General features: G+C 47.2%; 1 protein-coding gene across 2 annotated transcripts in view; it reads left to right on the forward strand.

The window, feature by feature from the left end:
* LOC122385805 (tumor protein p53-inducible protein 11-like) overlaps positions 1-21,529 on the forward strand; it is a 56,553-nt gene that overhangs the window by 30,660 nt on the left and 4,364 nt on the right. For both annotated transcript variants that reach the window (XM_043374339.1, XM_043374340.1), the window contains 2 exons: positions 11,120-11,336; positions 12,424-12,551. In XM_043374339.1, the coding sequence (XP_043230274.1) occupies positions 11,120-11,336; positions 12,424-12,551 (345 nt within the window). The remainder of the gene's footprint in view (positions 1-11,119; positions 11,337-12,423; positions 12,552-21,529) is intronic.

Below are 21,529 nucleotides of genomic sequence, written 5' to 3' on the forward strand. Positions count from 1 at the left end.
TTAAATTGGTCAGCAGACTCAGGGGAGCTCACCTGTGACTTTTGGTGTCAGCCGACTGCGCCGAGATATTTTCCGATGGCAGTATCAATCGTCTCTTCCCGGGGGAAATCGGCGGAGCAGTGTCGCGATGCCCACGAGACCACGGCGCGACCGTTCGGGGTGGGGGTCGCACAGCTCGGCCGTCCCAGTGGTGCGTGGGTGAGAGAGATGGCTGGTCCCGAGGGAGGGGAAAGAGGAGATAGTTGACCCCAAGGGGCGAGGGAAAGATAAGGAGGTGATGGCTGGAGAATGGATAGTCCGGAATAGGCGGACAACGCGGATTTGTAGCCATGCTTTTGTCGTTACTGGGCGTTTTTTTTACGCTTCTGGTCATATGCTATGGCACAAATTAAATTTGTGTGAATATTAAACTTTCCTAAAATGAAAATGCGTCCCCCCCCAAAAAAATGAGCATTACAAACGCATTTCACTTTTAACATTGACAACTCATCCCTTTGTAAGCGCATTTACGAGCTTTCCTCTTAGCGCTAGATTTTTTCCCTGCAAGATCTAGCTATGAGCCCTGCACAGTAGTTTCCCGCTTCTCGGAAAATACCAACCTGGCAGGAGCTCGCTCCAGACCCTCGTTGATGGCACTCTATGAAGATAATGACACGCCGCCTGCCAGCGCACTGGTCCTGACGACCTCCCGCGGGCCGGTATTTGCTGCCCGTTTCCAGATGGGCGTCCGTCCCAAGTGGTCCAATAAGCAGGATGATGTGTAGCGCAGCACTAAGGCACCTCGTCAGAATTCATGATAGCGGTCTAGGTTGGCGTCAAGCGTGGTCTAGGGAACTCTAGCGGGCCTGATTGGTGACGATTTTTCTGGATGGAAGGGAAAGGTATCCTGATTCGGTGTCCCAAACGCATAATCGTGTTTTAATTGTAGCTTTAGCCAGATATAGATTGGGCGAGTGTTAGATACTACGAGTATAAGCTTGCGAACAGTTGAGTCGTACGTCACCTTCCCCTTATGAATGACCTCCCTCTGTCCTTGGAGCAATGACGGTCAAGGAGGATCTTTAGAGGGAAATGAGGCATATAATTATGATCGTGACTCGACAACATGCTTTGGTGATATGCAGTGCTGAAAGTTTAGTATAGGAGAGAGCGATTGTAACTCCGACCTTTGGCAATGTGTAGAGTAGTGATGTCAATTGCGGAAAATCGGAATACCGATACCAAACCAAATGCCAACCAAAACCACGGGAAAATACCGAAACCAAACCAACTTGGGAAACTGAGGGAAATACCAACTTTTTACCGATTTATTAGCCTCTTATACATTAGTGAGGGCTTATGATACCAACAAAATACCAAACACATTACGATTGAAGTACCAAATACCAAGTTGGTATCGGTTTGGTATCGGTATAGCAAAAGTTGGTATCCGATTGACACCTCTAGTGTAGAGAGAAGTAGGAGGGACGATCATTACTCGGCCACAGCCACCGATAACCCAGCCACGCCCGACAGGCGTGCTGAGCTCTAACGACCTGTCCCCAAACCATCAGCCTATCGGTCAGCAGCGGTCAACTGTCATTGACCGCCGGACGGCAGTATGACGGACGACCGAGTCAGGCCGGACTGACGGGTCTCCGGAATGAAATGGTGTGGCGTGGCTGTGACGAGTGTTTCTTGATCAAATAAATGGCTCAATGTGGCTTGGTTGGATTTATGACAAGGTATCAACACGAAGCAATACATACTATGCGTCTAAGCTTTAACACGCGCACTGCAGGGGGGGGTTGTTTTCAACCCCCCCTGTGGTTTTTCGCAAATTGCGAGAAAACGGCGGCGCGTAGCGCCGCCAAATTTTGCATACCTGTTCTCACAACTTTTGCACACCTTGAGTAAAAATTTTGACCCCAGGTGACCTATGGTCAGGTCACCAGGTCAGGTCAAGTGACCCTACCTCGAAACGTAAATTTCGAAGTTTGCAATCCCAACAAGCCCACAGTTGTTGAGATATGATCTTGAAACCCACAGGAAATAGTAAAGTCATCACGAGCTACAACTTGTATATCTCGGAATTTTTATATCGATGACCTAAGGTCAGGTCATTTTTGCGACCGGCCCATTATAAGTCAATGGGAGAAATTTCAACTTACTCTGAATGCCATCCTATGACTTCAATACGCTCAGGATCATAGTATTACAGGTCCCTGTTGGTGATTTCACCGAAACATATCACTTATGACCTTTGGAAGGTGATCTCCAGGTCATCTTAGGTCACCTGAGGTCACCAGCGGTTTTTCTTCAATAACTTGAGATTGAGTAGAGATAGAGACTCCGTTCGACGTTTATCGTGTTTTTCTCGTCAATGCGGATCGAATGATATGCAACATGACCTATTTCGGTCAGGTCATGACCTTGACCTGAGGTCAAATTTTCAACTTGACCTTTCGAGGTCATATTATATATCATTCGATGCGCCTTGACGAGCTAAGAACGATGGCGTTCGAATCGATCCTCTGTCTTGTGTGCAAGACAAGTTATTCAAGAAAAACTACCGCGAAATTCCTGTTGTGAAAATCGTAACATTTTGTCTTCGGTGACCTCTGGTGACCTCGTTTTTGACCTGACCCAAAAATGATCTTTGTATTTCTTGTCGATCTCATCTTAACCTATCCAACGCCGTTTACCGCTTGTCGCTACGTTGCGCCGTTTTCGAGATCTCAGGGGGGTTGTTTTCAACCCCCCCCCCTGCAGTTCGTGTTCGGCTCAGACCCGCTGCAGTGCGCGTGTTAATTAACCCGCGCGGGGCTGGGGTCTCCAGCCGAACGCGCGGGGCTGGGGGTGGGTAAATTTTACCCCCCCCCCTGTTATCTCCCGAACTGATGGTCCGATTTGGAAAATTCAAACGCCAATCGAAAGATCTCATCACGAACAACTAAAAACATGTACTTAATTTAAAGTTTGAGCCTTGAGGTCAAGGTCAAGGTCAGGTCAAGGGTACAAATTGCAAGTTTCTACAGTATCGGCCTTGCACCGTAGTTGCCGAAGAATGGACTGAGACTGATTGCCCAAAACGTGTTCTTAGGCTACCAAGACAATATTCGCTGCTTACAATATCATTCAGAGGTCAAGGTCAGGTCAGGTCAGGTCAGGTCAGGTCACCAAAAACAAAATATAGAAAAGGGCATGTGCGACACATGTTTTATGGGTCATTTTATTCATAGAATTCAATAGGCACACTCAATAGGTGATATGGACCACATCTGGATGAATTTCAGGTCGAGGTCAGGTCAAGGTCAGGTCAAGTGAGGTCAAATTTTGAAGTTGGTTGTTAAGGCCTAAAAAGGTGTCTATCTGATGCAGTTTTTCACGGCGAATCGAATGGTGCTATTTTGTTTCCGTGCGAGGTCTAGAACTTCCAAAAAAATCATTTTTTCAAAAATTTTGTGTGTCGTGACGTCATGAAATTTTTAATAACTCCCACATTTTTGAATCGATTCTTCTAAAAATTGGTATGTAGGTGCACATAGACCACATCTCTGACATATATTCCGGTTTTTTCGATACACTCATAATTTTGGATTTTATAATTATTTTCCCAAAAAAGTCAGTTTTTTGAAAAATGTTTGGCCAAAATCCAAAATTTTCAAAAAACCGAGATAGCCATTTGATAGACACAGTAGAATTACGTATAACCTTTTTGTTACGTCTTGATTCCTTTAAAAATGAAGATGTTAGCGGCGTTTGAAATTTTGCCGTATTCGAGGCGAAAATGGCGAACATGACGTCACTAAAACGTCAATTTCTCAGAAATTTTCCGACGGATTTCGCTCAAATTTTCAGGGAACGTGTCAAATTGATGTAAGAAAAGGTACTGAAAGTTTGGCGGCGCTGCGCGCCGCCGTTTTTGAGTTATTGCAAAAATTCGCGAGGGTGAGTAAAATTTACCCCCCAGCCCCGCGCGGGTCCAAAATTCAAATACGACTGATATTGTGTCGTTGTGCATTGTCAGAATGTTACTAGACCCCTTTCACTCCCAACTCACGGATACAGCAATTACCAACAGCCTTCTCAATTACCGAACATTCACTCGGTGCCTGCTCCCCGCTACAACGTATTAACTGGTCTGTGAGCTCCCTCTGTACAGAAATGCTTCCCGGACGCGCTCTAAAGTTACGGGCACCGACACAGGCAATACGAGTACCGGCTTCTCAGACAGCTGAACGACCCAGGTGCATTACCACCGTCCAGCCGAGCGGAGCGGGGACAGGAATAGACGGACGACGGCAGCGCTTCTCCGGGGAGGGGAAAGAGAGAGAGAGAGAGAGAGAGAGAGAGAGAGAGAGAGAGAGAGAGAGAGAGAGAGAGAGAGAGAGAGAGAGAGAGAGAGAGAGAGAGACGACAAAGAGCTCCTTTATGTATGTTCTAAATCACCAGCAACCCGGCTAAAACATGACATTTTGCAGTTGTCGTGAGTTAGAACGGTGATCCAGCCGTGAGAAAGTCGACAATATGAGATTGACTAATGGCTGTGTTAGATTCATTTGCTATCTCGCTTCATCGTAACTAGGTAGGCTCTAGTCACATTCTGATAGGTGAGGTCAATTGCTGTACAAAAAAAGTGTTTTAGCGTGTTTTTTTTTTCAAATGATAGCAGCCTGTAGCTCAATGCTGCTAAAAAAGAGAAATCAATGAGCAGCCTGATCATTTCTTTTGATTTTTTATTTGCAGTAATGAGCAACAGATTAATTGTCATCATCTTAGTAATGCCCACCATGCTCAACTCAACTTTCAAATGCTGAAAAAAATATTGAGAAAAGAAACCTCGCTTAGCCAATTATGAAGGCAAACGTAGTTCCCAAAATGTGACTTGACTAAAATTCAGTATTCATCTGAGTAATAGTCATTGAAAACTGGTGATATTTAAGCGGTGATGAAAACACTTAATACTTAGGGACTGGTCAGACTCGCCTATAGAGCATCAAATGAACTTTTGACAGCTCCGTTCCTAAGGAGCTGATGGCTGGTGCGTCATCGATTTATCCATTTAGAGGGCTTGGAATTGCGTTGAAGTTTGGTTTGATGCTTCTTTTGTCTCGCTGACAGCTAGCTGGAGGATCTTTGGACTGTTTTTAACACAGCCCGTCACCTCCGAGCGCCTTGGGGGCTCTAAAGAATGTAAAAATGGTCCTTTCAGCCAAATCCTCCCGGCTGGATAGCAATAGACTGTGAAGGTTCCAGCTTTCGGAAAGCAATCAGTGAAATGGAAACCAGCTCTTTTCGATATCAGAACGCCTTTAAGACTCCACGAGAATCAAATTGATTTATCAAAACACATAAAATGTGGATAACTGCAACTCATATTTCAATGCCAAAATGAAACGTGACTTAGGCGCTTTCTGTTACTATTCCCGAGTTTTTCCCAGTGGCAGTAGTAAGGTTCTGGTTATTTCCATCCACCTGTAGCAATGCCCTCTCCGTCTTGATCCGCTCTCAGAGAGCAGCGGCCGTCGCCCGTCGCCGTCGCCGGCGGCGGAGTCAGAGGATGGGGCTAATCCGAGTGACCCGATCCGTAGCCCACCGCGGGCCGACAGCACGGCTGCTGCACCCTGCTGATTAGCCCCTCCCCTCCCCATCCCCGCAGCACGAGCTGAACCCCCCCACCTCAGTTTCTCAGATGGCAGACGGGGGGGGGGTCAAAGGTGAGGGGTGTCAGTCGTCTGCCCCGTAGGAAGGAAGCCCGGGAACGACTAATGAGACACGGGGTAATGTGCAGAATGGAGGCAGCCCCTAGGAGGTGGGAGAGGGAGAGGGAGAGGGAGAGAGAGCGAGAGAGAGAGAGAGAGAGAAGGAGAAAGAGAGAGAAAGAGAGGGGGAGAGAGAGAGAGAGAGAGAGAGAGAGAGAGAGAGAGAGAGAGAGAGAGAGAGAGAGAGAGAGAGAGAGAGAGAGAGAGAGAGAGAGAGAGAGCAGCTGTTATCTGAGAGGAGTAGGTCCTTTTTGGATTGTTGTCTACCAATTGATATACAGGTAGCAAAGTTATGTTTTTGTACGGGATGTAGCTTTTTTTCCTAATCCTTAGCATGTGTCCTTTGAATGGTGTCTATCGGAGTGACCTAAACTTTTACTGCGTGTGTATTTCAAATTGTGATGCATGTGTTGTCAAGCTGTATCTCCGGCAGAAACGCTGTACCTCGACATGGGTCTCGATGAGAGTGTTTCTTGCTTCCAAAGTGCGCTCACTGCTCACGGTGCCGTAATTTTGGTGATGGATTTTCGGCTACTTAAAATGCAGTGTTGAAAGGCCACTCACCATGGCTAATGGATTCATCCTGTCTGTTTGGATTTCAAACTTCTAGTAAAGACTCATTTCCATGTCATAATTACCTCTGGTATATTCGATAGCAAAATTGAAATTGACTGATTGCAATGTCACAGGCTTATTATTGTCATTGGAGTACAGATGCACGTAGCCACGAATGAGCGCCGTGCGTTTACACACGTACGTTTTCAACCACCACAAACTCCTCATATAATGAAATGGTGATGGTCATATCACATCTGTGCAGTGGAAAAGCCTCATCTAGAAACATAACTCGGCATTGAAATGGATATTTTAAGCCGCGAATCTTCTAATGACATATTGTAGCACCCGTGTTCACTTTTACTTGGCTTATTTTTCCATTATTGTTGCTGAAGTAGCTACCACATTACACGAGAAAGCATCCCCACATGTTTGCATGAAGTAAAGATCAAGCATGGGCCATGGCTCTTTCGACAGGTCGCTTGTACCATGTATTGCCTTGGCTCTGAATGAAATGCTTCTCTGCTTTCAGAGCTTGTCCGTGATTGATTTCAGTTTATTGAGTCATTTGAATATGAAAGGCCGGGAGAAAAGCTTTGCAAAGCTTGATATGTATGTAAATAGCCAGCATCTGCGCTGCCCCCACATATGAACTTGTCAATATTCCGTCTTGGTCCCACCAACAGGAAATAAAGTCTGCTCCGATCTCTTGCGACTAAAGAACAATGAGCCGAGACAATTGTGCGCTTGAAGCTCCTTATGCCGGGGCACAAGGAAATTGAGCACAGGGATATTGACCAAATTATGGTGTGAAATAGCTAAACCCGGATTAGCTGTCACGTAGCTGCCAAGAAATGTGGTATTCTGCCATTGGTTGATTGATATTAATCCTGTTGCTGTAGCCCATTTTTTGTCTTGCTTTCATTGGCAGCGCTTTACTTCTGCATCTCGACAGATGCTCTTCTAACACTATGAATTACCAATCTCTCATCGTCACGAGCGCGATGATGGACCTCTGTTACGTCAAATATCGTCCCCGCTCTCTCCCCGCTCAGCTCTGTTAGATCTGGGAAGTCGAATCCGCTATTCAGCGTCAATTCAGCACGTTTTATTGGAACTCGCGAGCCTCAACACATTTGTGTGGGGCTGCGACCGCTCGGCAGGGAGATCAGGGCTGCTCTGAGAGTCTAAGACCGCTTTGATATCCTGTCGGCGGCTGCGGCGGTGGCAACGGTGAAATTGAGGAGTGGGGCCGTGACGGTAGTTGGACACTTCTCACAGTCCAACAACCTCTCACAGCTCAGTCCTCATAGCGACCACAGCGATCCTCAATAACAGCCTGTCCACTGAAAATGACAAGTCCTTTGTCCACTTTTTTGCTTCCCATTCGATTCCCCTTTTTCCCTGCTTTCATCGGCATCCTGTTTTCGTTTGAAGCTGTTATTTGCTTTTATCTTTTTTGCTGCTGTCTACCAAATATTTTTTAATTTGCATTCCTATGGAGATGGTTGGCAGAGCTGGATTGCAAGACTATTGGCTTACTAGTGCACCACTAGGCCCTACTCCGGCTTAAAGGGACTATCTCACCTTTAACATGGGGTTTGAGTTGAGATAGCCAAGTTTGCGGCGAGGTTCAGAAACCACTATCTATCTAGGTTGGAACCCCCGCGGCCTCTTGGTGTTGAAGAAATTCGTTCCCTTCATTTGAAAATGGGCCTTGTACAAGGCCCTATCTTCAACATGGAGCGACCGTTAGTGTGACGTCACCTCGTTTAGTCATTCTGATTTAAATGGGTTTGTCCGTTGAAAAATCGCTTAAAACTTGGTCTGAACTTTGTTGTGGTGCCTACAGAGTAAAAAGAATCAGCTTTATGACAGTAATGTGGCCTGGGGAAGGAGGTAATTTTGGGCTGTGACGTCACATATTTGAAAGTTTGTGTTTGGAATATTGGAAGCCTAAGATGTTTAATGAAAAATAAATGCCAGAACCGTGTTCCTGGTCATCCAATCTATAAAGTCGGGCACAATTTAACTGGTTTTAACAACATTTTAGAAGGTGGGATAGTCCCTTTAAGCGACGCACTGCGTCGGTGAATTATCTAAGCTCTCTTCCAGAAATGTCGGTTTTGGCACGAGGTCCACCTGTATCTGGCAGTCCACGAGTTCAACATTACTACTTCAACTGCCTTCTCCGCCACTATTTGCTGCGAAGGAGGCTCAGGGGCATCAGCATGTCGTGTGCGCTAGGCCAGTTGGCTCGGAATACTTCGTCGTCGGAAAGTCCGCTCCTCCCCTGTCACAGACAGCTTTCGTCCTGCGTGAGACGGGGGAGGGGGGGGGGGCTTTAGGCTTCCTGCCAAATGGCCTGTCGCTCGACAAACAATTAGTGGAACAATGGGGGACTGTTCCATGCTGGCCCGCGCGGGGACAGGCGTGGCCTATGCTTATCCGTGCTTCAATGAGAATTACGTTAGTTTTTACGTTTTTACGCTTTAAGTTTTTTACAGTAACTTTTACAGAAGCACTTGAACATAAAGAAAACAGCATTTATGCAGCCTTTATGTCCGCCACCTCAGTTATACGAATTGAAATCAATTACTTTTTTATAGAAGCCCAAATTAAAATCTGCAAGCAAATAGGTGTCAGCTCAGAGTGATCTATTTCCCTTCTGTGTCAGCAGCCTGCAATATTGAGCAGCACTGTGTTTTCATCCCGGCTGGCTGCCTGCGTCATTAACTTTCCGTCGAGCCGGTGCCTTGTTCAAATTTGCTGACGCCCCGATTGATTTGACCTCGGCCGGAGGCTGTGCGCCGGCCGATAGACGCGCGATGAGCGTCCCGGTCAGCGCATCAATAGCGGTGGCAAACAGCTCCGCCACCTCGGTGCGCCAAAAATAGCGGCGGTCGCTGCCGCCGGCACCCGCCATCGATTCAAATCTGTCGGACCGCCGCGCCGGTGAGCCGCTCTGGGGGAGATGTGGACGCAGTGGACCGGTGGACCGGTGGGCTATCTCAGAGATGGGTGGAGGAAGCGGTGGAGACGAAGTGGACCGGTAGACCGGTGGGCTATCTCAGAGATGGGTGGAAGCGTTGGACGCCGTGGACGCGGTCGACGCGATGGAATAGGTAGGCACTACACTAGACATGGTGGACTGATCTACCCCGGAGAGTGGTGGAAACGTTGGACGTAGTAGAAGCGATGGACCGATGAACAATCCCCCGAGAGTGGTAGTCTGAAGCGCATCAGAGGCGTGACGGGAGGTACCCGGGCGGGCGTGCTCCCGGGTCACGGTTGGCCAGCCCGACCACCATCATTTTCCAGAGAGCCGAGCCCGGGAGATGTCGGTTCTGCTGATGATAGTGCTGGGAGCTTCTTGGGTCAGGCCTGGGATCTGAAAGCTGTATTGAATGAGTGTTTTGAAATATCAGCGTAGCTGGCCGGAAATTAAGGTATTTCCTGCCCACGATAGAAACTGTTTTGAGCGAGGCCTGCTGTTTTCTCATGTTTTGTTGTGTTTTGTTCACAAACTACACAGCGAATCTTAGTGTGTATTTTGCAAAGTTTTACCTACAGTGCAATGAAACTTGTTTGGCAGTCTTGGGTTTGCCCTAGTTTCGCGTTCTAAGTTGTTGTCGGTGTTATGTGACTGGTTAAACAATATGAGGGGTCACAGCAGAACACCATCAATTGCGAGAGCTCGAAATTGCCGCAGTATTTGCGACCTGACAGATGGACATTGAATGTAATGGATCATTGAACCGTCTTACTGATCATTCCACGCTGCTAGCGCCATTAACGTTGTGCATGTAACACTCATTCGAAGAGACCTTATCATCCCTTTACGGCATTCTCATATCACATTTGCGGCTTTGCCCACCTCCTAGCAACCAAAGTCTTGATTGATTTCTGGGCCGCCTGAATGTCCCTGATTAGTTTCATTTAGTGAAGCCCGAACCTGATCAAGAGGGCTTCTCTCCACCACGAGACCCGAATCTTCCTGTGAGCTGAAGATGCTTTCAGAACCAGTGCAGGCTGTTCTTATTCACCAGGGCTGTTCGATGTGTGCATATTACCTGTGACTGCATCGTGGGATATTAAATCTTCATGTGATTCTACTGACAGTCTTTTATGCTACGAGGACTCTGCCTTTGTTTAGTATGGTTTATTATATACTAATAACTTCTATTCTATTCTTCCTGAATTGCAAAGATGAACTGCCACTTGGTTTTCGAAATACGAGGGTATATTTGATTTAACATCAGCTATCTTAGTTTCAAAGTTCGGCTTATTGAATGCTTGTTCAAGTGTTATTATTTGAAACCTCCATCAGACTCGGAGCTCGAGCCCAATGATTTATGCACAATCTGTTATGATGTTAAGCATTCAATAACAGGTCTCTCTGAGTGCTGAAACAGATTGGGTGCGGCGTCCAATTTGCTGTCTGAATGGTTTACGTTCATTGTCTGATATTGCTGCTTTATTTATGGCTGAGCACCAGCCATAATTCGGAGTCTCTGCGATCTCTCTCTCTCTCTCTCTCTCTCTCTCTCTCTCTCTCTCTCTCTCTCTCTCTCTCTCTCTCTCTCTCTCTCTCTCTCTCTCTCTCTCTCTCTCTCTCTCTCTCTCTCTCTCTCTCTCTCTCTCTCTTTCTCTCTCTGTCTCTGTCTCTGTCTGTCTGTCTGTCTGTCTGTCTGTCTCTCTCTCTCTCTCTCTCTCTCTCTCTCTCTCTCTCTCTCTCTCTCTCTCTCTCTCTCTCTCCCGCCTCTCCACTCTCTTCATGCTCTCTCGTAACACTGACTCCCTCTCCCCTCCGTTCACAGATCTCCCAGGTGCTGGGTCATAACGAGCACCTGTACGTGCGCTTCCCGCGCGGCCTGCTCGGCTGGTACCTGCTGGTCACCTGCGGCCTGGGCCTGCAGGGCGGCCTGCTGGTGGTCAGTCCTGCATGGGCGGCCCACCTGCACCTGCTGGCTGCAGGACAGGCCGACCTGCCGGCTCTCGGCCTGGTCGGCCGGGGCTACGGCGTGACGCTCCTAGGTGAGACGCGGAGAGTGCTACATAAGTATATTAATCGTACGTATCATCAAGCATACTCGTATATGTAAGTAACATTATGACGCATCCTACATCAGCAATCTAGCAAGATGTGATCGACCATTTCCTAGTATGGTAGAAAAGGCATGGGCTGGTGCGTGCTGCATAAAGGTTCAAAACTCTAACCCATGTGAATGGTAATGAAACAAGTCAACGATCATTGAGAATGCCATTATGGAAACGTCTAATGTGGGTCGTATAAATTACCCACTGATGTTGTTTGGTCTTTTAAATGATCATATCGTTCTGCATTATACACGCACCATGGGGCGCTTGGTAGTGACCAAGATTCTTATAGATAGGTATAGGTAGTGACACAAAGCACGATGCGCTGAAAAGCTGAAAGCCGTATATGTTTGTGCGTACCGTGTTTGTTACGGATATGCGCTGTGTCCGTATAGTTCTGAAAACTGCTTGTAATTTTCCCGTAGCATTACACCGATGCGATAGTTATCTTTGTTATTGTCACGCTGTTTGCCCATAACGTCCTGTTCATTATTGACGTGTGCATGTTTGCACACGAACTAGTTTTGGGTACCTTGCGATCAGCGATAGCCAACGCAGCGCGCGTGTATTGCCTGTATTGGATTCTGTAAGGCAAAGGGAATCTCCAAAACCTTCATCATTTTTATATTGTTAAGAGCTTGCGGACTGTACAAAAGGCAGCGATAGGTTGAATGCGTTTTATCGCTGATTTGCTATCAAGACGTTAGTTCTAAGCTGTCCTTTGAAAAGAAACGTCCTATATAAGCTGTGGTTATTGAGGTGGTGTCGAGAGATGGTCCTGCGCTATCGAGTCTCTGATCTCACCTGACAGTCCGGCAATAAACTGACAGCCACCTGTCGTCATTACTTTACCTGGCTGCCTCACCGGCCACCGTCCATCGTCTGTGTCACTGAGGTTCCAATAACTGTCCGGTCGCCTGCCACTGAACACTGACCACTGTCAATGGTATGTCACACTGGTCAATAATAATATCCACTGTATATATCCCTCCACTGATGTCCCGATGTCTCCGCCCGCCGCCAGGTCTGAGTAACCTGCTGTACGCCGTCTATAGTACCTCAGACAAGGTGATCATCCGCAGCGGACTGGCCGTGCTGGTACTGACTGATGTCTGCGCCCTGGGCACCCAGCTCGTCCACATGTTCCAGGAGGTGGGTGAAAGAGGACTGTGTGTTGACCTTGTGAATTGTGGAGGCATGAGGTGTTATAAAAAAAATCAATTACTTCTCAAACATCAATCCGGGTATATACTGGCTCTTCTAGGAAGTTGCTAGTCGTATTGTAGATTTTAAGCTGCGTTGTGGTTCTTTGGGCAGAATGGGGAAGAAATATAGCACGATAGGATTTAGGAAGAAGGGAAAAGGTATAACTAGAAACCGATGGACAGCCTACAATTTTTTCCTGAAACTGAAACATGCAATCAAGTCTCTTTTTGTTTCAATAATTCAGTCATGCATTATGCCTGAGAGCTCATTAAAAAGCCATCCCATTTACATTCGCTTTGTGAAGCGTTGCATATCCTCTTTCATCCCTGATTTCGCACTGCCGCGGGCAACTGCCTTCATCTCGCTCTCAACCTTCCGCGAGAGAGCCCCGTTCGTCCGTGTTTCGACCATCCGCTTCTTTGTCGTCTTGCTCACTCGGGTAGTCCCTCCGTGTTTGACTCCAATATAGCATTTTAGAGTCGTCGTGTTACCGTGCTCTGAGTAAGCGACTTCCCTATTCATCTCCGGTGTAGTGCAATGTAATGGCTGCAACGAGAGTCCCGCTACAAATGGAATTCCGACGCACATCAGTCACCGTTTCCCTCACACCGTCCGACCTTTCAGTTCTCGGTGAAGCCAGAACTTCCCTCATTACAATCCTCTTTCAGTTTGAGTAGTGAGACTTTTCCATGCATGGGGATCTGTGGAGTCGTGGCTTCCCGCAGTATTCATATGCTGTTTGAAATACGTCTTAAGTTGTCGTACTCGTGGAGATGTAATGGGATTTTGTGTCGACTAAATTTATCAGGCGTATTTCAAAAACATGTTTGCAGCATGGCTGTAAGAATGGTAATTGGTTTGAAATTGAGTGGGGTAAGCGGGAATAGGCTCACACTTGCTATAATCAAATGTAAGTCAGAGCTGAGTGATTGACATTTTTTAAGAATATCATGCAAGGGCCAAGGAGTGCGCAGTAGTTGCGCAGACTGCGGAGTCCTAAGATTTAAATCATTTTCTTGAGGACGTCGATTTAAAGTTGATGGCTAAAAACGGATGAGGATATGTATGTAACGTCGAATAACGTAAGCAAATGTAAGAATATCTCGCAAAACACACGTTCGACCTCAGAAGGCAATAACTACCGAGCCTTCCACCTGGAAACCAATTAATAATGTGACAATAGTGTGGTCTCCCACGAACAAAGATCGCATCGGCAAAACAGAAATTACGAAACTTTTCCACCGGGAGCGCGTAGCAGCATCGACGTCATGCTATTGATCGGGAGCACATCACGCGTCTATGTTATAAATGAGGTCACAAATCCCAAAATACTGGCTCAGTCCGTAAACTATGAGCATATTGAAATCAGACTTTTATCGCGGGACAGTGACTGACGTCTACGACGTGACATCCGCACTGTCGTAGCAACGTCAGATCAAATTAGCTTCTGTATTCGCTTCGGATAAGGAGAGGTGTCAAAAATATATGTTTTAAATGAGCGGTAATGTATATGTTACAGGGAGTATGCGATTTCAGTTAGTTTGCAACGACCCGAGGGTGGTTGTAACCTCCCTGAACGATCAGTTTGTTTGCAACGACCCTAGGGACGTTACAAAATAACTGCTCATTCCGGGACGTTGTAACGAAACTAGGGTCGTTGCAACCTCCCTAGTTAGTATGCAACGAACCTAGGGTTGTTACAAAATAACTAGGGAGTTTAAGAATTCATCGAGTCTCGTTTCACAGGAGGGCCGTCAACAATCTTGTCCAATGAAAATCTTGTTCAATCTAGCTCATTTAAAAAGAGCAGGGGAACAAAATTTGAACATTCAGCTCAGGAGTATTTCACGACGGCCATCTATAGTACACATTTTGTGCAGATAAGGTGCACATTTGGTGCAGATTTGTTCAAATTAGATGGACATTCGCCAGGAAGCCCTTCGTAAAAACGGCCATTATCCGCTCGTTTCCAGTCTTTTTGTGATCGTAAACGTTCAACCATGTGAAATGATGATGGTCCCATGCATTATGGTGGGTGTCAAGGTCACGTGAATGTCAGGTCAAGGTCATTGACCTTTGATGACCATAGTTCACTTCTGGGCTCATATATTTTTAGGCTAGTTTTTCGAGCTGATTTCGAATTTAGCACCCATTTGAACATTTACGAAGTAATTTTGGCGCCTTCCTACAATGTCACGAAGCTGTCAGTGTTGGTTGACACCTATTATGGACAGCTAGCAAGACGCCTACTGGTTGACCTGACCTGACCTGACCCGACCTGGCCTAAAAGCATCAAGACATCATCGGTGATCAAAGCTAACATGAAATTCGTGATCAGCGCCCCGAAAAAACCTCGTATCAACTAACTCTCCAAAGTATGACCTGTTAAAGGTCATAGGTCCCGATTTTCCCGACTTTTGAGTCACTGGCCTGACCTGGAAGGTCAACCAATAACCTAGCCCCGCCTTTTGCGTTTGCAGCTAGCAAAACACCAATAAGGGCGAGAGTTAACCCCGCAGGACCTGTTGGTTTTCTACATACGCGCCGGCCGGGGGGAAGGCTGGTACGACCCCCTCGTCGTTTTTCGCCCCCGTTGGATTTAGAGCGTCGCGGAAAAAAAACGAGCGTGTGTGCCGTTAGGAGACACAACAGCTAGTACCCGATTTTAAGGTCTCAGGTCAACTGGTGACCTCTGAGGTCGGGTCATGTGACCCAAGACACGGGTTCGGTTTTTGATCAATAACTTTAAAAAAAAACAGTTGCAGAGCGCGATTTTAGCATAAACGTGCTCGCCTTGCTCAGGCGTGTCGAATGGTATACTTTTTGTTCGGATGAGGTCAACTTGAGGTGTTGACCTCGGGTCAAGGTCAGGTCAGAGACCCCTAGGTCGTGAAATTGAACAAAAGAGGTCATGTTGCATTTTATTCGATTCGGCAGGTCTTCCTCAGTCCATTGGTGGCTTGACCGACTCGCTAGCTCAGTTTGGTCGGGAGTTATTGACGAAAAGCTCGTATGACCCTAGTGACGTCATAATCACGCAACGTCAACAATGCAAAATTGAAGCTTCTAACTTTTGCAAGGAGTGCATGAAATCACGATCCGTGTGCTTGCAATAGTTTGAGATTGCTCCCGGCGCCAGAATAGCAGTTTTCATTTTTCTCAATTGACTTATAGTGTTGAGGTCACGTGACCGACCTGACCTCATGTGATCTTTAGGAAAAATCCTAGAGGTACAAGTTGTGAGACTTCTACATAGGAGATGCACGTTCTGTAAGTTTCATCCCCTGTAAAAGCTCCTCTGGGACTGAGGGCGTTGCGAAGTTGCGGCATCTGAGGACCGTCCACTTGTGACGTCATAGATCAGTAACCTGACCTGACCTGAAAATTTGGTTGGTGTCACAAGATCCGGCTTGAATCAAAGGTCAGGTATGCCTAGTTTCAGCTCTCTGTTGCTGGCGTGTTCGGAGCTATCGCGAAAAAAAAACTAGGGGGCGAGGATTAAGCTAGGCTGGTTTGGCTAAGTTTGGGTCAAGTAGTTATAGGCGTCCCACCCGCACCACCTATTTATAGCAGCTGTACCTAAACCACCAGCGACAGCTTCGTAGCAAGTTGCATTGGCACCACAACTATACGTACTTCTCAAATGTCTCAACGAATGCTGGATTCGAAATAAGCTAAAAAAATCCTTAAAATCGTACAATTTGGAACAGTCACCTGAAGTCACCAAACGTCAATGACCTTGACCTGGCCGACAACTGACAAGTCAACTTGAAACCCATAATGATGCATGGGACAACCATCAGTTCATATGTTGGCACGTTTATATGTAATCACAATAGAAGTCTGGAAACGCAATTTAGTGTGCGCTAACATAAACGGCAAATCATTTCGGTCTGCCATGGTCTCAGAAATCAGATCAAAGGTCAAAGGTCATTGGTTTCAGGATCATGTACTGTAGGTATAGGGAATGTGTAACTGCAGTAACGTAGATAAGTTCGAGGACACTCAACTGTTTCGTCACGATCGGCCGCTTTTAGCGCGAGATAATCGCGAAAAAACGAGGGGTTTTATCCGACCCGCACCCCTAAAAGTGTGAGGGATAACCCGCACACGGATAGCGACGGATATCCATCACACCTACCCCAGTAACTCTATTTTCCACATGTAAGCATATGCTGGCGATATAATGCAGCCAAAATTATCACAGTTACGTAAGTACCTTGTCCCGGGCACCACATATACTCCTGAGCTGAATGTTCAAATTGCGTTCTCCTTTTCTCTTAAGCTGAACTAGATTGAACAAGATTTTCATTGGACAAGATTGTTGACGGCCCTCCTGTGAAACGAGACTCGATGAATTCTTAAACTCCCTAGTTATTTTGTAACAACCCTAGGTTCGTTGCATACTAACTAGGGAGTTTGCAACGACCCTAGTTTCGTTACAACGTCCCGGAACGAGCAGTTATTTTGTAACGTCCCTAGGGTCGTTGCAAACAAACTGATCGTTCAGGGAGGTTACAACCACCCTAGGGTCGTTGCAAACTAACTGAAATCGCATACTCCCTGTAACATATACACGTTTTTAGGTTTTTAGAATTACATACCTTCCCATCATTGTCCGTTTCGCTGAAAAACAAGATATGAAAACACCGAGGCATGTATCCAATCGACAGAGCAAAGTAACCTGGTCCTCCCCCGCTGGCGATATGACACTGCGGTCGTCCGCAATGAACACCGTGAAACACAGTTCTGTTCCGCACCACTCATTCGCAGAAAGCCAGCTCCACTTTCGCTGCGGAGCTCGCGGGCGAACAGAGTCGATTGCCGAAGGCTGGCCGCGCGACTGCCGCTGCCAGGAGACGAGATAAATGACTTCATTTGTCACCGTGTGCCTGCGAGGCTTACCGCGAGCCTCTGACGGCGCGCATGCTTCAATGATGGTGCTGTCCAAGCGCGCTCTGGGGTAACTGATGGATGGTTGGAGCGATCGTATTATGTCAGAAGGCCGATATCGCTCTCGTCACGATGAATTATTGTTTGTCTGGGCAGTTCGCGTTGTCACGATGCGGGAGGCCATGTCATACAATGGCAGCGTTTTGGTTCTAATTGGAAAATTAATTGAAGACAAGCTCGTCTTCGTCATGCTGTGAACTACATAGTCTTGTGTGAAGGCATATTGCACAATGTAGAGTATGCTAGGTTGTTGCATGTAATTAAATCCAATGGAGCCTCGGAAGTCTTCCCTGGCTAAACTCATTCGGTCACAACCGGTAGTTAATGAATTCATTGCACCATGAATCGTTGTCAGGCTTCGAGGAATTCTTGTCGCTAAATCCAAGAAGCTCCTGAATTTACCGTGGAAAATTACCGCAGCAGAATTGCAAGAATAGTCTGAAAAGGCTAGACTGCTTGAAAGAACCATTAACCTAAAAAATATACAAACACGAATGCCTAATGCCTTCATTTTCAAGGAGCGTATGTACTGCACCGACAGTAGGAAGAAACTAGAAACTAGCTATTATATGCTCAAAGAACGACGCATGCTTGATTGTGAATAGAGTGACGTGCATATGCACCGTGCATATCTAAATGCTGGTCTAAATGACGGCTCACATTTAAGCGCGAGTACACATTGAAACCTAATCGCCGCCATGATTGCCGCCATTTTCCCGGGCGTGACTAAAAGAACGATATCACCACATCTGCACCATACACGCAGGCCACTATTACCGACCATACCACCATGGCATTGAGCGCACAGTGCGGCGCGGTGCGGTACTCAGCGCCGCGCGGGCGTCGCCCCCTCGTCGGCTCGCGCTGAATGGGCGACACTGCACTCCGGCGGCCGAGACGGCCGTCCCGACGCCAGAAAGGACGGCGATTGTCGAGCGTAACCGGCGCGGAACGAGCCAGCCGACGCAGGGCGGCCGCCGGCGCGACGGTCTGACCGGAGTTCTAAAGCCTGGGTCTGACCGTCCGTGTCACAACCGTGCGCGCTGCTACGCCAGGCTATGGTTGGTGTAATTTGGAGGCAGGGACGTGTCTGGGGTCTAGCTGTAAATGGTTTCAGGTTAACATGTGGAACGTTCAGTACGGGGTTGCATGAAAAGAAGAAATTGTACGTTGCATTTACTGATATTTGTTAATTAGGTCCCTCGTATAATATTCAACATTTCAACTTTTTTTGGTGTCACGAAGCTAGGTAAAGCAGGTATGCACCTCACTGCGGCATTTCCTCATCCGTCGTCGAGCAGCTGGCTTTTCCTTACAAATAACTTTGTATCTATTGGTGCTCATATCTTCTTTGCGATTGGTAAAGGGAGATTTGAATATATGTACTGCAGATCTGTGGGCATCAAAAATGGCTCCTGGCACTCCCGGTCAAAGACGTGTTGTAACGCTACAAAAATTAATTGGGGCTAAGAGATAAATTATTCCAATGTCGAGACGAAATCGGGGAAAATGAGAGCATCTATTTTCTACTCGCATCAAATTAAATATATTTTACTCGATTTCATAGTCAAAAGAGTGAACGAGCTGCGTATCAGTTGCCTATAAGCTTCATCAGTTGGCGCTAGCGGGTCGGATGTCTTGCGGCGCAGTCGCCTTTCAGGCGTCGACTACTAGTGCCATCTAGGAACGAACGTGTAACATACCGGCTCTGGCGCCGGGCGCTCGCGACTAGGTGCTCAAATACTTCTTGTTGTGCATATTTACGGAGCCATCAAAGACCATCGTGTTTTTCACGCCATGTTCGATAAATAGCGTGCTATAGAATGGAAAATGTCTCGAAGTGTCAACATTAACGCTGATAGGCTGCATCGACTTAATGCACGCAGGGATCCGGGAGGCCAAATCGTCCGTCATGTTGTTTAGAAAAGAGCCTTTTGAAATGACTTTTTGAAGATGGCAATGAAGCTGTGATGCGTCCTTAACATATCATAAAATGTATGTTTTTGACTATGCATAGGCCTCTGTATACCTATGTTATACAGAGGTCTATGGACAATGAAAATAAGCAAACATCGGCCGGATCAACCGTGCAATATTCACGTGTGTCGAAAAAATATTTATCATTTTCAGCTCTTATGGAATGCACAATGCCGCTACTCACTCGACACTAGCAGGCGTCTACGAGAGAATCCCTTCCTCGCCTCCCTCATCACACCTCCTCCTGCACAGTCTCTTATCTGCGGAGCCAGACACGGCACACGCTGGTGGCAATTAATCACTGGGTGGAGGAAGATTGGCGGCAGTCAGTGGGGCTTGTCTTCCAGACAGGACCAGTGTGGCACGAGTGTAAGGAATGGGAAGCAATTGGAACCGTCACAGGACCGACACGAGGCACGAGAACCATCACAGGTCAGGACCGAGGAACGAGAACCGAAACAGGATAGGAATAAGGAGCGAGAACCGTCACAGGATAAGAAAGAGGAATATGAACAAGCACAAGGCGGACCAATGTTCTCCATAAGACATTTTCGTTGCCACAAATACGGTACCTGTGATACCTTTATACCCACAATACCGTGATGCTTATCATGACCCTTTGTCCTTCCAGCTCATATTAATTGCGGTTCACGCCTTATATTAATTTGCAATCTGCCCATGTAGGACGGTTACCCATAACTATTAACACAAAAACCCATGAAAACAAAATGACAAAAAAACATACAAGTACATAAACACGCAACGCATTGATAATTGTCTTGTTGACCACGTGAGGGTGTCGCTTCATTGTCGCAAGCGTATCTACCAAATGTACAAATATCGGCTAATGCGAAGGCACTTAGAAGCACGAACGAAGAACATACCTTTCCGGGGCAACGCTCACATGAATGAGCGTCGTTTGTGCTGAAACGCTAATGTCATGCTTACATTGGTCAATGGACGAGGGCAGGAGATCGATGCCGATAGCTTTCGAGGGCGATATGCCGCGTATCATCCTTCAGAAAACGGCTGACCTCTGTAGCAGGAGGTTGGCTGCGCTGCTGAGGGTATACTGGTTGCTGGCGAACGCTGAATTGGTGATAAGGCCTGCAGAATTCTTGATGCATCCTTGAACACTGAGAGATCTCGGCAAGGAAGCTTACACCGATTTTCCCACTAGCGCTGTTGCGGCCTGTCGTATGTGATATAGCTATGGATCAGCGGCCAACTGCCAAACCTTCATTTTTTCTCACAAGCATGCAGGTTCTCCCGTCCAAGCCTCACGACCAGCATCGGCCTCCCGGTGGTCTGTCGAGGCCGGCGCGGGCCTTCGTTATCCTTCTGGAGACGTCAGGTATGTCCGGAAGGCCCGGCTGGATGTTCACCGTCTACTGCGCCGTCCTCTACGGCCTGCTGACCTTCATCTCCTACCTGGACACCCGCGATTTCCTCCAGGCGGGCATGTCTATGATGAAAGCTGGCGGATCGACCATTGATGCGGCTATAGACTCAACCTTCTTTGGATCTGGATTCGTGCTTATATGGGCTACGCTGACGGTGACCTTTGTCAACGGACGCCGCCGGTTCGGAGTGTTGCTTCGTCAGTTGAGAGAGTGTCTGGATGACGTAAATGTGCTGCTGCAAGCCACCGATGACAGGCGAGGTTTGGATGTGGCCAGCTTGAGTCTCTGGGCGTTGGTTCTTCTCGTTTTTCTTGGTTCTGTCGCCACGAGCAGCGCTTCATCAATTGCCGAGTTTGGTGGTTGTACGAGTACTGCATCCACAACTACCTGCTCCCTCATTATTCTGCGAGATTTCCTTAGTGCCTCGGTGATGCCCATCTTTTTTCTAGCTCCCATCAAGTACGTGTTCGCTGGAACCTTGCTGACCAATGGATTCAAAATGATCAACTCTTCATTCACCTACGAGCTCGAAAATGGTGCACAAATGACGGCGTACCGGCTGCGTGAGATCGGTCGTCTGCAGACCCGCCT

The sequence above is a fragment of the Amphibalanus amphitrite genome, unplaced genomic scaffold (assembly GCF_019059575.1).
Source record: "Amphibalanus amphitrite isolate SeventyFive unplaced genomic scaffold, NRLGWU_Aamphi_draft 000232F_arrow, whole genome shotgun sequence".
In the NCBI taxonomy this organism is placed as follows: Eukaryota; Metazoa; Arthropoda; class Thecostraca; order Balanomorpha; family Balanidae; genus Amphibalanus; species Amphibalanus amphitrite.